The sequence below is a fragment of the Triticum urartu genome, chromosome 6 (genome assembly GCF_003073215.2).
Source record: "Triticum urartu cultivar G1812 chromosome 6, Tu2.1, whole genome shotgun sequence".
NCBI lineage: Eukaryota > Viridiplantae > Streptophyta > Magnoliopsida > Poales > Poaceae > Triticum > Triticum urartu.
In genome coordinates this window covers 119,721,230-119,732,575 of record NC_053027.1, presented here as the reverse complement: position 1 = coordinate 119,732,575, position 11,346 = coordinate 119,721,230, and the positions used below count along the sequence as shown (strand labels likewise).

Sequence of the window (11,346 nt, the reverse complement as noted above, 5' to 3'; positions counted from 1 at the left end):
TCCCGATCGGCATTGTCCCTTTTTCTGAATGGGATCTGAGTATGTGGGTTTTTATATTTTGTTATATACGCTGGTGCGCTCTGCCATTTTTGCTCTTTTTTTTGTCTGCGCCTAGGCCTTTTTGTACGGGCAGAATTCAAAGAGCTGGGCCGTGTTATTTTCCGCTTCCTTTTTTCTCCTTTATCTATTAAATTTATTTGTTTGTAATCTACGATTTTTTAAATTTGATTATTTTTGGCAACATCAGTTTTATGTCCAGCCGTCTGATTTGTTTGTGCTTTGTTTTTCACGCTTGAGTGATCGCACGTGTCGCGATTGATCCGTGTCCTGTCGTATCGTCTTGTCGGGTTGGGAGGCCTACAACGGAGCGCGACTATTTTTTGTTTTTTTTGTTGGGCCGCCGTCACCTTGTTTGATATGGGCTTTTTTTAGAATACGAAGAGTCTAGCCCCAGAGTACATTAGATTGAGACGATAGCCTCCATCGAGTCTGTCACTCTCCTTTCGCATGTTCCCCTCCGCCTGTTGTCCCGTTCCCCTCCCATGTTCTTCCATTTTTCTGTTTGTTTTTATTTCGAAAACTAAAGCACATCGACTCGCAACTAGAGGAGGGGGTGGTGTATGTGTGTTTGTCGATGGCCCTAGTTACAACAATCGACTCGCAACTGAAGTTGTACCATCAACACACAACTAGGGGGCGGTGTCTATGTGTGTTTGTCGCGATCCCCAATTGCATGTCACGCATCGACTCGCGACTAAGGATGTGTGTGTTTGTCGAGGGCTCCCAGTTGCAAGTCAACCATCGACTCGCAACTGGGGGAGGGAGCGTTCTCAATGTGTGTTTGTTGAGGGTTCCTAGTTGCGAGCCAACCATTGACTCACAACTCGTGAAGGGGGAGGGGAGTTGAGTGTGTTTCTACGAGTCCAGTTGCATGTCAACCACTGACTCGCAACTAGGAATGTGTGTGTGTTTGTCGAGGGTCCACAGTTGCATGTCAACCATCACCTCGCAACTAAGGGTCTGTGTGTTTGTTGGGGCCCCTCAATTGCAAGCCGACCACCAACTCGCAACTAAGGGTGCTTTTGTGTGTTTGTTGTGGTCCCTAGTTGCATGTCAACCATCAACTCGCAACTAAGTGTGTGTGTGTGTGCGCGCGCGTTTGTGCGTGCGTGTGTTTCTATGGTGGCCCCCAGTTGCATGTCAACCATCGACTCACAAACTAGGTGTGTGTGTGTGTGTGTGTTTGTCGAGGGTCCCCAGTAGCAACCCGACCATCGACTCGCAACTAGGGGTGTGTGTGTGTTTGTCAAGGGTCCCTAGTTGCATGCCGAGCATCGACTCGCAACTAGGGGTGTGTGTGTTTGTCGAGTGTCACCAGTTGCATGCCGAGCATCGACTCGCAACTATGGGGTGTGTGTTTGTCGAGGGTCCCTAGTTGCATGTAAACCATCGACTCATAACTAGGGGTGTGTGTGTGTGTTTGTCGAGGGTCCCTAGTTGCATGTCAACCATGGACTCGCAACTAGGGGTGTGTGTGTTTGTCGAGGGTCCCTAGTTGCATGCCGAGTATCGACTCACAATTAGGGGCGGTGTTTGTGTGTTTTTGTCGCGGTCCCCAGTTGCATGTCGCCCATCGACTCACAACTAGGGGTTTGTGTGTTTGTCGAGGGTCCCTAGTTGCATGTTGAGCATCGACTCGCAACTAAAAGGGTGTATTTTATCGTGGCCCCTAGTTGCAAGCTGACCATCGACTCGCAACTAATGGTGTTTGTCGAGGGTCCCCATTTGCATGACGACCATCGACTCGCAACTAGGGTGTGTGTGTGTTTTGTCGTGGGTCCCCAGTTGCATGTCGACCATCGACTCGTGACTAAGGGGGTGTATGTGTTTGTTGACGGTCCCCAGTTGCAAGCCGATGATCGACTTGCAACTAGGGGTGTGTGTATTTGTTGAGGGTCCCCAGTTGCAAGCCGACCATCGACTCGCAACTAGGGGGTGTGTGTGTTTGTCAAGGGTCCACAGTTGCATGAAGACCATGGACTCGCAACTAGGGTTGTGTGTGTTTTTATCAAGGCTCCCCAGTTGTATGACGATCATCGACTCACAACTAGGTGGTGTGTGTGTTTTGTCATGGGTCCCCAGTTGCATGTCGACCATCGACTCGCAACTAAGGGTGTGTGTGTGTTTGTCGAGGGTCCCCAGTTACAAGCAGACCAACGACTCACAACTAGGGGTGTGTGTGTTTGTCGAGGTTCCTCAATTGCAAGCAGACTATTGACTCGCAACTAAGTGAGTCTGTGTCTGTCGAGGCTCCCCAGTTGCATGTCGACCGTCGACTCACAATTAAGGGTGTGTATATTTGTCGAGAGTCCCTAGTTGCATGCTGAGCATCGACTCACGACTAGGGGGTTGTGTTTTATCGTGGCCCATAGTTGCAAGCCGACCATCTACTCGCTACTAACGGTGTTTGTCGAGGGTCCTCAGTTGCATGTCGACCATCGACTCGCAACTAGGATGTGTGTGTGTTTGTCGGGGCCACCAGTTGCATGCCGACCATCGACTCGCAACTAGGGGTGTTTGTCGAGGGTCCCTAGTTGTATGTCAACCATCGACTCATAACTAGGGGTGTGTGTGTTTGTCGAGGGTCCCAGTTGCTTGTCAACCATCGACTCGTAACTACGGATGTGTGTGTGTGTGTGTGCGTGTGTGTGTGTGTGTGTGTGCGTGCGTGCGTGCGTGCGTGTTTGTCGAGAGTCCCCCGTTGCATGCCGAGCATTGACTCACAATTAGGGGTGCGTGTGTTTGTCGAGGGTCCCCAGTTGCATGCCGAGCATCGACTCGCAACTAGGGGGTGTGTTTGTCGAGGGTCCCCGGTTGCAAAAATGTTTGTAGTTGTAGAGATGATTTACTCTTGTAACAATGTTCTGAAGTACCTATTATTATTCAACTCCACCCTCGATATGCGATTGGGGGCCCGACTAATATTCTTCTTAGTTGCAACTTCATCCATGATACGCAACTAGGGTCTATTTTAAAATAACATGTTTCGAATTTGCAAATAATGTTCAAACCATGATTGTTTTAATCCACATATTTTTTTAATACATGAACATTTTCTAGTTTTTTTGACTAGTTTTTTATTTTTCCTCTTCTATTGTTTTATTTATTGTTAGACGTCAGTGTACATTTTAAAATTCTCCAGTGAGTATTTTGTAAAAGGTTCACCATATATACGTTAAAAAACATACACAATACATAGAAAATAAGTTCACTCTATATTAGAAGAAGGTCATCATATACTAAATATTTGTTCAATGTGTATTACAATTATGTTCACCGTACTTTTATAATTTGTTCAATGTGTATTAAAAACAATGTTCACCGTATATCCAAAAACAATCAGTGTGTTTTTTTAATTTTTTTAGCATATATTAGAACTGAAAAAATACACCTGAAAGAAAAAAGAAAAAAATAGGAAATAAAAGAAACAAAAGGAATAAAAAACACAAATCGTTATTACGTACAATCAGCTACAGGCTGTAGAGTAAGCATGCGTGTGATGGTGTGAGGCAAGCTGGGCCTTGCCCATGCGAGCGTTTCTATAGGCACGCTGGTCACACAAAAAAGAAAAGACAAGGCCCAGACGATACAATACCAAAAAAGAAAAACAACAAACAAACAAAAGGCAATAAACAGGTGATGATTTCAACTTATATGTGACATCGTTATATCACATTTAGATGAGTTTTAGACAGACCCTATATCCATATCCGTTTCTTTTCCTCTTTATTAAATCTGACGGTCATTAGGCGAGTAGCTGCGCCAAAAGCCCCCGGTAACCTCTGTAGCTTGACAAGCGTGTGCAAGGGAGGAAGAAATCCATGTGGGTGGCTCGCCCGTGCCTACACCCACCAGCAACATGACCGCACCACACCACCCCCGCGCCGCGCGCTCCCCGCCAAGATTCGCCAGGCGGCCTCGTCTCCTCCCATCCCATCCCATCCCCCTATAGCCTCCCTATAGTCAGTCCGCCTATAACACCACCACCACCACCTCCCGGGCTCCCCCGCACGAACCGCGGACCAGACACAGACAACCCCGACGCAGCCGCGCGCGCGCACGCAGCCGGAGAGAGAGGGAGAGGGAGAGGCACCGGCCCCATCGCATGGGAGCGCGGTCGACGGCGACCGCGGGGGAGGCGGTGGCGAGGCGGGGCGGCCGGAAGAAGGGAGCCATGGCGCCGTCGGTGGGCGGCGTGGAGGCGGCGTCCGCGGCGGCGGCGATGGCGGGCGGCCGGCGCAGCAGGGCCCCGCCGCGGCTGGTGGGCTACGAGGAGCTCCCCGAGTACCTTAAGGACAACGAGTACATCCGCGGCCACTACCGCGTCGAGTGGCCCATCCGCGACGCCCTCCTCAGCGCCTTCTCCTGGCACAACGAGACGCTCAACGTCTGGACGTGCGTCCGCGCCCCCCCTCCGATCCATCGACATGTTCCGCACGAATTGACCAATCGATCGGCCAATCCGTTGATCTGACATGGCGCCGTGTGATTTCCGCAGGCATTTGGGCGGGTTCCTGCTGTTCCTGGCGCTCGCCGTCGCCGGCGGCGGCCCGGAGGCCGCCCACGACGCCGCGCCGGGGATCATGAGGTACGCACCACCTACACTGCAGAACACACGACTTGACTTTCCTTTTCTCTCTGTCCACCGAAATAAGAAAATGATTGTTTCCGTTCGTTCATCAAACTTTAATAATGGTTCGATCGCCTCTGACTCCCACTCCCTTGCACGTGATTAGCGGGCGCTCCCGGCTTTGAAACTTGAAACGGTCTTCCAAGCAAACGCGAATCAACTCACCACCGCAGCTCACACGTCACACGGGAAAAAACCTCGAATTTGTTTCGCGGGCAGTTGGTGGTGTGTTCGGAGAGCGCGCACGTCACACACAACCCCCGCTCACGCCGGACGTGTGCGCTCTCGTTCCATCAACCGAACGCACGCGCGCGCGCAATCACACGTTCGTTCACTACCGACTCTTTCTGCATTGCTGATGCTAAGCTCCAAGTCTCCAACTGGCCGCGAGTACACTTTAATTCCAATGCAAGATTATGCTAGATGCTGCCGTGTGAGATGTGGCAAGAGCGCACCGTCCTAAGCAGCAATCGCATGCGTGAGAGCCACACCAAACGAACGAGGACATGGCCCGTGCATTATCCGCCTCACACGTCTTATCGTCATGCCGGAGCACTTTGCAAATGCAGTGCTGGCATTGGTCGGTTGGCGCAAATCACAGATTTGTTGGGGTGTTCCAAGTCTGAGACGGTCCTTCCTCTTAGTCTTTGATAATTTGATTGATTGATGTTCCTTTCCCACCAAGGTGCCATGGCAACCTAGTACTGCACTACTGCTACTACTTTGTTCATGAAAAGGCCCTCTAGTTACGTGCCGTTCATTTTTCTCGCAGGTTCGTGGTGGGATCAGCTAATTCGTCGTGGAAGAGCGATCAATCGGTAAGAAACGCATCTTTTTTTTAGCACCAGTACAGACATCTAAGAGATACTAGTACCTTATCTTGTCTCCGTATAATTTTTCCAGCATTGCATATTTTTCTCTCACAACTGTAGTCCCCAAGATTCTGGGACAGATGGTGCTAGATAGCATGATTAGTTAATTCATACGAGTTCTATCAAGGTGACTATGACTAGCCTAATTATTCAGTTAGCACTAGTGTAGTGCCACCAATGATTTAAATACAACTGCACCGAGTGAGTACTATGTAATAATGTCATCATGTAGATCCCCACCACGCAGAAAGAGACATGCATGGACAGCTGTGTATATGAGCTGCCCACATGATCATCGTTTGATCCATGTCCTCACACTATAGTGTAGAGGATGCACTACAATTGGTCAAGCAACTATGCACAGATGCGAACAACAGGTCAAATCAGCTCCCTGTAGATAGCTCTCTAATCATCAACCATGGAATTTAATTTGCTCAGAGAATTGTACTTGCTCCCGTAATACCGCGAGACGTATTTTCACCGGGCGAGTCTCTTTGTTTTACAAGATTATAAAAGCGTGGTAATTAGAAAAAAAAATAGACTTGAGATGCCATAGTAAATCTTACAGAACTACTCCCTCCATCCGAAAATTCTTGTCATCAAAATGGATAAAAGATAGAAAAACAAGAGCATGTCTTTGAAGTTGTCTGATTGTATCATAGGAGAAATATAGGAATATGTCGTAAAAGTTATCCGGTTGCAGCACATGAAAAATGCGCGAAGCCTGCAACATTGCTAAAGGATATTAGATGAATTTCATAGTTGTCACTTACACAAAAACAAAATAAATCCCATAAGAAGGGACCCAATGGAAGTCTCCTCTTGGAATTGCATACGGTTTTTCATTAATAGAAAATAAACAAGTTGTAGAGGTGAAAAAATAAGAATAGAATCCTAGAAATTACTTTGAAGTAAAATGACCTCACACACTAAAAATTCATTAGGTAGAATGGTCGTAATGTCCTTCCATCCGATGGGGTTGGGATCCTCTGCTGTAACAACAATGCTGTTATGATCACTGTTGCATGGACCTCTACCCCATGTGTGGGTGGTGGTTAGTGATGAGCCCGCAAGATCATGTCCTACATATTTTAATTTATTTTACTTATTCATTTTATTTTGAAAACGGGCAAAAGATCGTGTCCTACATATCCTTCCACTTATCTCTAACCAACCCGGAATCATGAAATGTGGAATTAATCAAAACCAAAGAAGTGTGTGACTCCATTTATCTTGACCAACCATAGTATAGAGAGTTTAAGAAAACTCAAAGGTTGAGGGATTTACCAGAGGAAATTCACTAAATTGCCCTTCCATTTAAGTGTTCTGAAATAGCACTGACGAATAATTCGTGTGGATGATACAAATAAGGTGAGAATATGTACAATGACATTAGAAAAATAAGTATGAATGTAGGAGGTAGAGGTACTACTAGATTAATGATAAGATCGGCTCCATCTTCCGATAGGTTCTTCTGTGCTAAGGACAACTCGTGAGTGGTGAGTCCTTTCCTGATCCCTGTCCTGGTCGACGGCAACCTGACCAACCGACCAGAACCAAGGAGCCATGTGTAGTTGTGCACTTCGAATCTAGTTCACCTTCTGCTGCAACGTAACATCACGTGTAGTCGTCTTGTTCAGAACAGACACGCTGCCTCTGTGTGTTTGCACAAAATCTCGCTTCCTCAATCACATTCACTCTGCATGCAAGAGAAGAAGTAGACGGTTCTTTGGTCACCCTTTTCGAAAAAAAAAGACGGTTCTTTGGTTGCAACATTTTCACGTTTGCTCACCTGCAAGAAGCAGCGTCGCTTTCAGCTACTTCTTCGGTCTGAACTCAAATTGGTTCTGTTGAGCAGACAAGACCAAGTGGCAAAATCTTTCTGGTCATCTTATCGTTGATTTCTGCGTCCGGCGACGAATCTGTCCGGGCCATTTACACTACCCGCAAAGCACTACTCGAAATATTCTCTCGCCAAAATGTGATAGTAGTAGTGTAATTTTAGATGCTAGACTGAGATTTTTCTGTTCAAATGATTAGCGCGCGCTAACAGTGGCGTTGGTGCAGGGCCTGCCGGGCCATGACGCAGCGGCGGCGGCCCTGGGCGGGCACGGGGTGCCGCGGTGGCCGCGGATGGTGTTCCTCGTGGGCGCCATGGCGTGCCTGGCCATCAGCGCGACGGCGCACCTCCTCGCGTGCCACTCGCGCCGCGCCACCGTCGTCTTCTGGCAGCTGGACTACGCCGGCATCTCCATCATGATCGTCGCCTCCTTCGTCCCGCCCGTGTACTACGCGTTCCTCTGCCACCCGCCCGCGCGCGTCGCCTACCTCTCCGCCATCACCGTCCTCGGCGCGCTCGTCGTGGCCGTGCTGCTCTCGCCGTCGTGCTCCTCGCCGCGGTACCGCCGCCTCCGCGCCACGCTGTTCCTCGCCATGGGGATGTCCGGCGTCATCCCGGCGGTGCACGCGCTCTGGATCAACTGGGGCCACACCGCGTGCTACCTGGCCCTCGGGCTGGAGGTGGCCATGGGGCTCGCCTACGCCGTCGGCGCCTGGTTCTACGTCAGCCGCGTGCCGGAGAAGTGGCGCCCCGGCGTCTTCGACGTCGTCGGCCACAGCCACCAGATCTTCCACGTCTTCGTGCTCGTCGGTGCCATCACGCACTACGTCGCCGTCGCCGTGCTGCTCGACTGGCGGGAGAAGGCGGCCGTCTCGTGCGGCGGCACGGCGTCGTAGGCGGCTTGTTGGAACTTGGAACAAGAAATTGTGACCGGTGTCATTCGAGAATCATTGGACGATTCGAATGTATTAGTAGTGAGCTAGTAGTAGCAATGTGCTTAATTTAGTGGCAGCGTGTGAACTTGTGATTTGACATATGCAAATGCAATACAGTTGATGAGATTGCGCCGCTTTTTAGTGCATACAGCTTCATACATATGGAAGTTTTTGTTTTGCCGCTGTCTTCTTCAGTCGAAAACGGTGAGCTTGTCGTACTCCGGGCCGACGATGGCCTTCTCCATGATGGTCCTCGGGGTGACGATGCCGCCGCCGTCGAGGAACAGCTTGAGCAAGTTCTTGGAGAAGCCGCTGACCAGCGCCACCCCTTGCTGGCCGGACATCACCGGCACGGCCTTGGAGTACGCCAGGTTCCAGAACACTATCTCTGGCACGGCCGAGCCGTACCCGGCTTCCAAGAACTTCCTCACGATCGCCTCGTAGTCTGTCTCCCACGGATGAGCCGACGCCTGGTCGAACTCCATGTCGCTGAACACCAACACCCGCCGCACCATCCTCTCCGGCGGCAGACCGGCGGCCACGGCCACGTCCAGGATCTTGTCAAACACTGCCTGGAAGTTCGTGTTCATGCCCCACTCCATGGCGCGCACGAAGCTCACCTTCTCGGAGAGGGTGTCGCCGGTGATCAAGTGGATCTCCGGGCGCTCGCTGAAGGTGATCACGCGGCCGCGCCACGGGTCGTCCGTGAGTTCGGACACGAGGAGGCCGAGCGCCACGCAGACGTCCATGGGCAAGCCGGACATGCTGCCCGACACGTCGCACACGGCCACGCAGTTGGTGAGCTTGCCGAGGGCGCGCAGTTGGTGAGCTTGCCGATCGCTGCGGGCCACGCAGTTGGTGAGCTTGCCGAGGGCGCGCATGTCGTCGACCATGCGCCGCCACTGCATGTCGGCCACGCCGGTGCCAGCACCGTCGCCGTCCTCGCCGAGGGACTCGATGATCTGGTGAGGGAGCAGCGCGCCCGCAGCGATCCGCTTCTTGCCCGACTTGACATCGGCGAGGTAAGCGTTGAAGCGCTCGGCGTCGTGCTTGAGGAAGACGGCCTGGTAGTTCTTCATGGCCACGGAGGCAACGCGCGTGTACACGACCGATTCCCACGCGCGCGCCGACATGAAGACCTCGGGGAGCTGTAGCGCGCGGCGGAGCGGCACGAGCACCGTCCTACGGAGGCGCTCGCGCGCGCGATAAGCATAATGCCCGTCCAGGAGATCATCGGTCAGCTCCAGCGACGAGCCTCTGGGGAAGAGGCGTCGCGCGACGGCCTCGCAGAGGAGAGTGGAGCGGTCGTACGACGAGCCTAGCGACGGGCACCACTTCGCCGCGAGCGAGAGCTCCCGGACGTCGCCGTTGGCGAGCTTGCGCATGTCCTCCACGAGGAGGCTGGCAAACAGATCGGCCGTGCGGTCGTGCAGGAGCCGGTACGTGGGGTCGCAGAAGTACCGCCGAATCGCCGTCGCAGCGGTATCCACCCTCTTGCTCCGGCGCGACACGGCCGCCGCAGCCGATAGCTCCCGGTCGTGCCGCAGCTTTGCCGCGAGACGCTCCTCCGCCGTGCCGACGCGCGCAGCACGGTCCACCTTGGGGCGCGGCCTGCGCTTGCGGAAGTTGCGGGTGCGCCCGAGTGAGTCGCGGCAGCGCCCGAGGCCAAAGGGGCCGCGGCGGCCGGTGGCAAGGAGGGCCGTCCTCCTTTCTGCTTTGTTGGAGACGCCGCCGCGCACGATCCGGTGGAGCAGCTCGGGGAGATCCTTGAGGTAGCCGAAGGTGGCGACGGAGGCGGCGTTGCGCGCGAGCGTGGCGGGGTGGCGGGCGTGGAGCCAGAGCGCGGCGGCGTAGAAACTTTCGCGGTCGGACTTGCCGGAGCCCCGCACGCCGCGGAGGTTGGCGACCAGGCGGAGCGCGGTGGACGGGTCGGCGGCCCACGCGGCGGCGAGGAGCCTGGCCACGGTGGCGGCCGGCGTGGCGGGCAACACGCGGAAGAAGAAGTCGAGGCAGGGGTCCCCCGAGGACGGGAACGTCGGCGACCGTTTCTTCGTGCGCGTCTTCCCCGCTGGCCCCAGCGCGCCACTCTCCTTCTTCACGTTGCAATGTTTCGGGTATGAGAACGCCTCGTCGGTCGGCGCCGCCACCGTGATCATCGCGGCATGGCGAGCCTCCGGCGGGCCGAGTAGTCTGTAGTCCACCATCAAGGCCAGGACAGTTTGAACCGGAAAGGGTGCAGGCTCGGAAATATATGGTGTGAAGTTTCGTGGCAGGCAAGGAGACTGCCATCGTGCCCGTCCATGGCCACGGCGGCTCAGCTGCCGATTTTGACGACGAAGGCGAGGACTCCTTGGAGATCGCCAGTTCTATCCTTTGGACGAAGGCGAGGAATCCGTACTCTGTTCTGTTGCGTTGTGTGGATCAAGGAAATGATTTTTTTTTCAAAAGGACCCCTTGCCGAACGCTATTGCTAAAAAGGACTATTTGCAGATAAAAATATCAAAAAGACCCCCTCACTAGTGGCGGCAGGCGTGACAAGCGACACGTGGCACCTGCCGCCACGCCAGGAGGCGGTGGGCCCTGCCGCCACCGCAGGAGGCGGCCGCGCGGGGCACAACGGTTCTCGCACAGTGGAGCAGCTGGGACGGAACGGGCCAGGAGTGGTGGGCCCGGCCGCCACTGTCGCCGTTGTCGCTCTCGGGCCGACAGGCCGTGCTGCTGCGGGCCCAACGTGTGGGCCACGCCGCCGCTGCAGCAGGCGGCATCCCTGTTGCTGCACGCGTGACAGTGCTGATTCCCGTGCTGACGGCGCAGATTTTCATGGGCGCTGATTCCACGGTTCCTTGTTTTGCTTTGTGCCACAAGTTTTGATGATCTGGAATCAGATTCCCGCGTAAACTTTGTAGTACTGATTGCTACGTAGACGACACTGATTAAAGCGGTGCGTGATTCTCGCTTCCGTCTATTGCTCCAGCCAAAGCGACAGCACTCAGGCGTGCTGATTTCAAC

At 53.3% G+C, this 11,346-nt stretch overlaps 2 protein-coding genes across 2 annotated transcripts; one reads left to right on the top strand and one right to left on the bottom strand.

The window, feature by feature from the left end:
* Nucleotides 1–3,967: 3,967 nt before the first annotated feature.
* Nucleotides 3,968–8,461, top strand: LOC125516391 (heptahelical transmembrane protein ADIPOR2-like). The gene is made up of 4 exons (XM_048681860.1): nucleotides 3,968–4,455; nucleotides 4,559–4,648; nucleotides 5,463–5,508; nucleotides 7,630–8,461. Exons 1-4 carry the CDS (start codon nucleotides 4,166–4,168, stop codon nucleotides 8,296–8,298), a joined length of 1,095 nt encoding a protein of 364 aa, XP_048537817.1. The 5' UTR covers nucleotides 3,968–4,165; the 3' UTR covers nucleotides 8,299–8,461.
* Nucleotides 8,342–10,711, bottom strand: LOC125516390. Its single transcript, XM_048681859.1, has one exon. It carries the CDS (start codon nucleotides 10,539–10,541, stop codon nucleotides 8,529–8,531), a length of 2,013 nt encoding a protein of 670 aa, XP_048537816.1. The 5' UTR covers nucleotides 10,542–10,711; the 3' UTR covers nucleotides 8,342–8,528.
* Nucleotides 10,712–11,346: the final 635 nt, after the last annotated feature.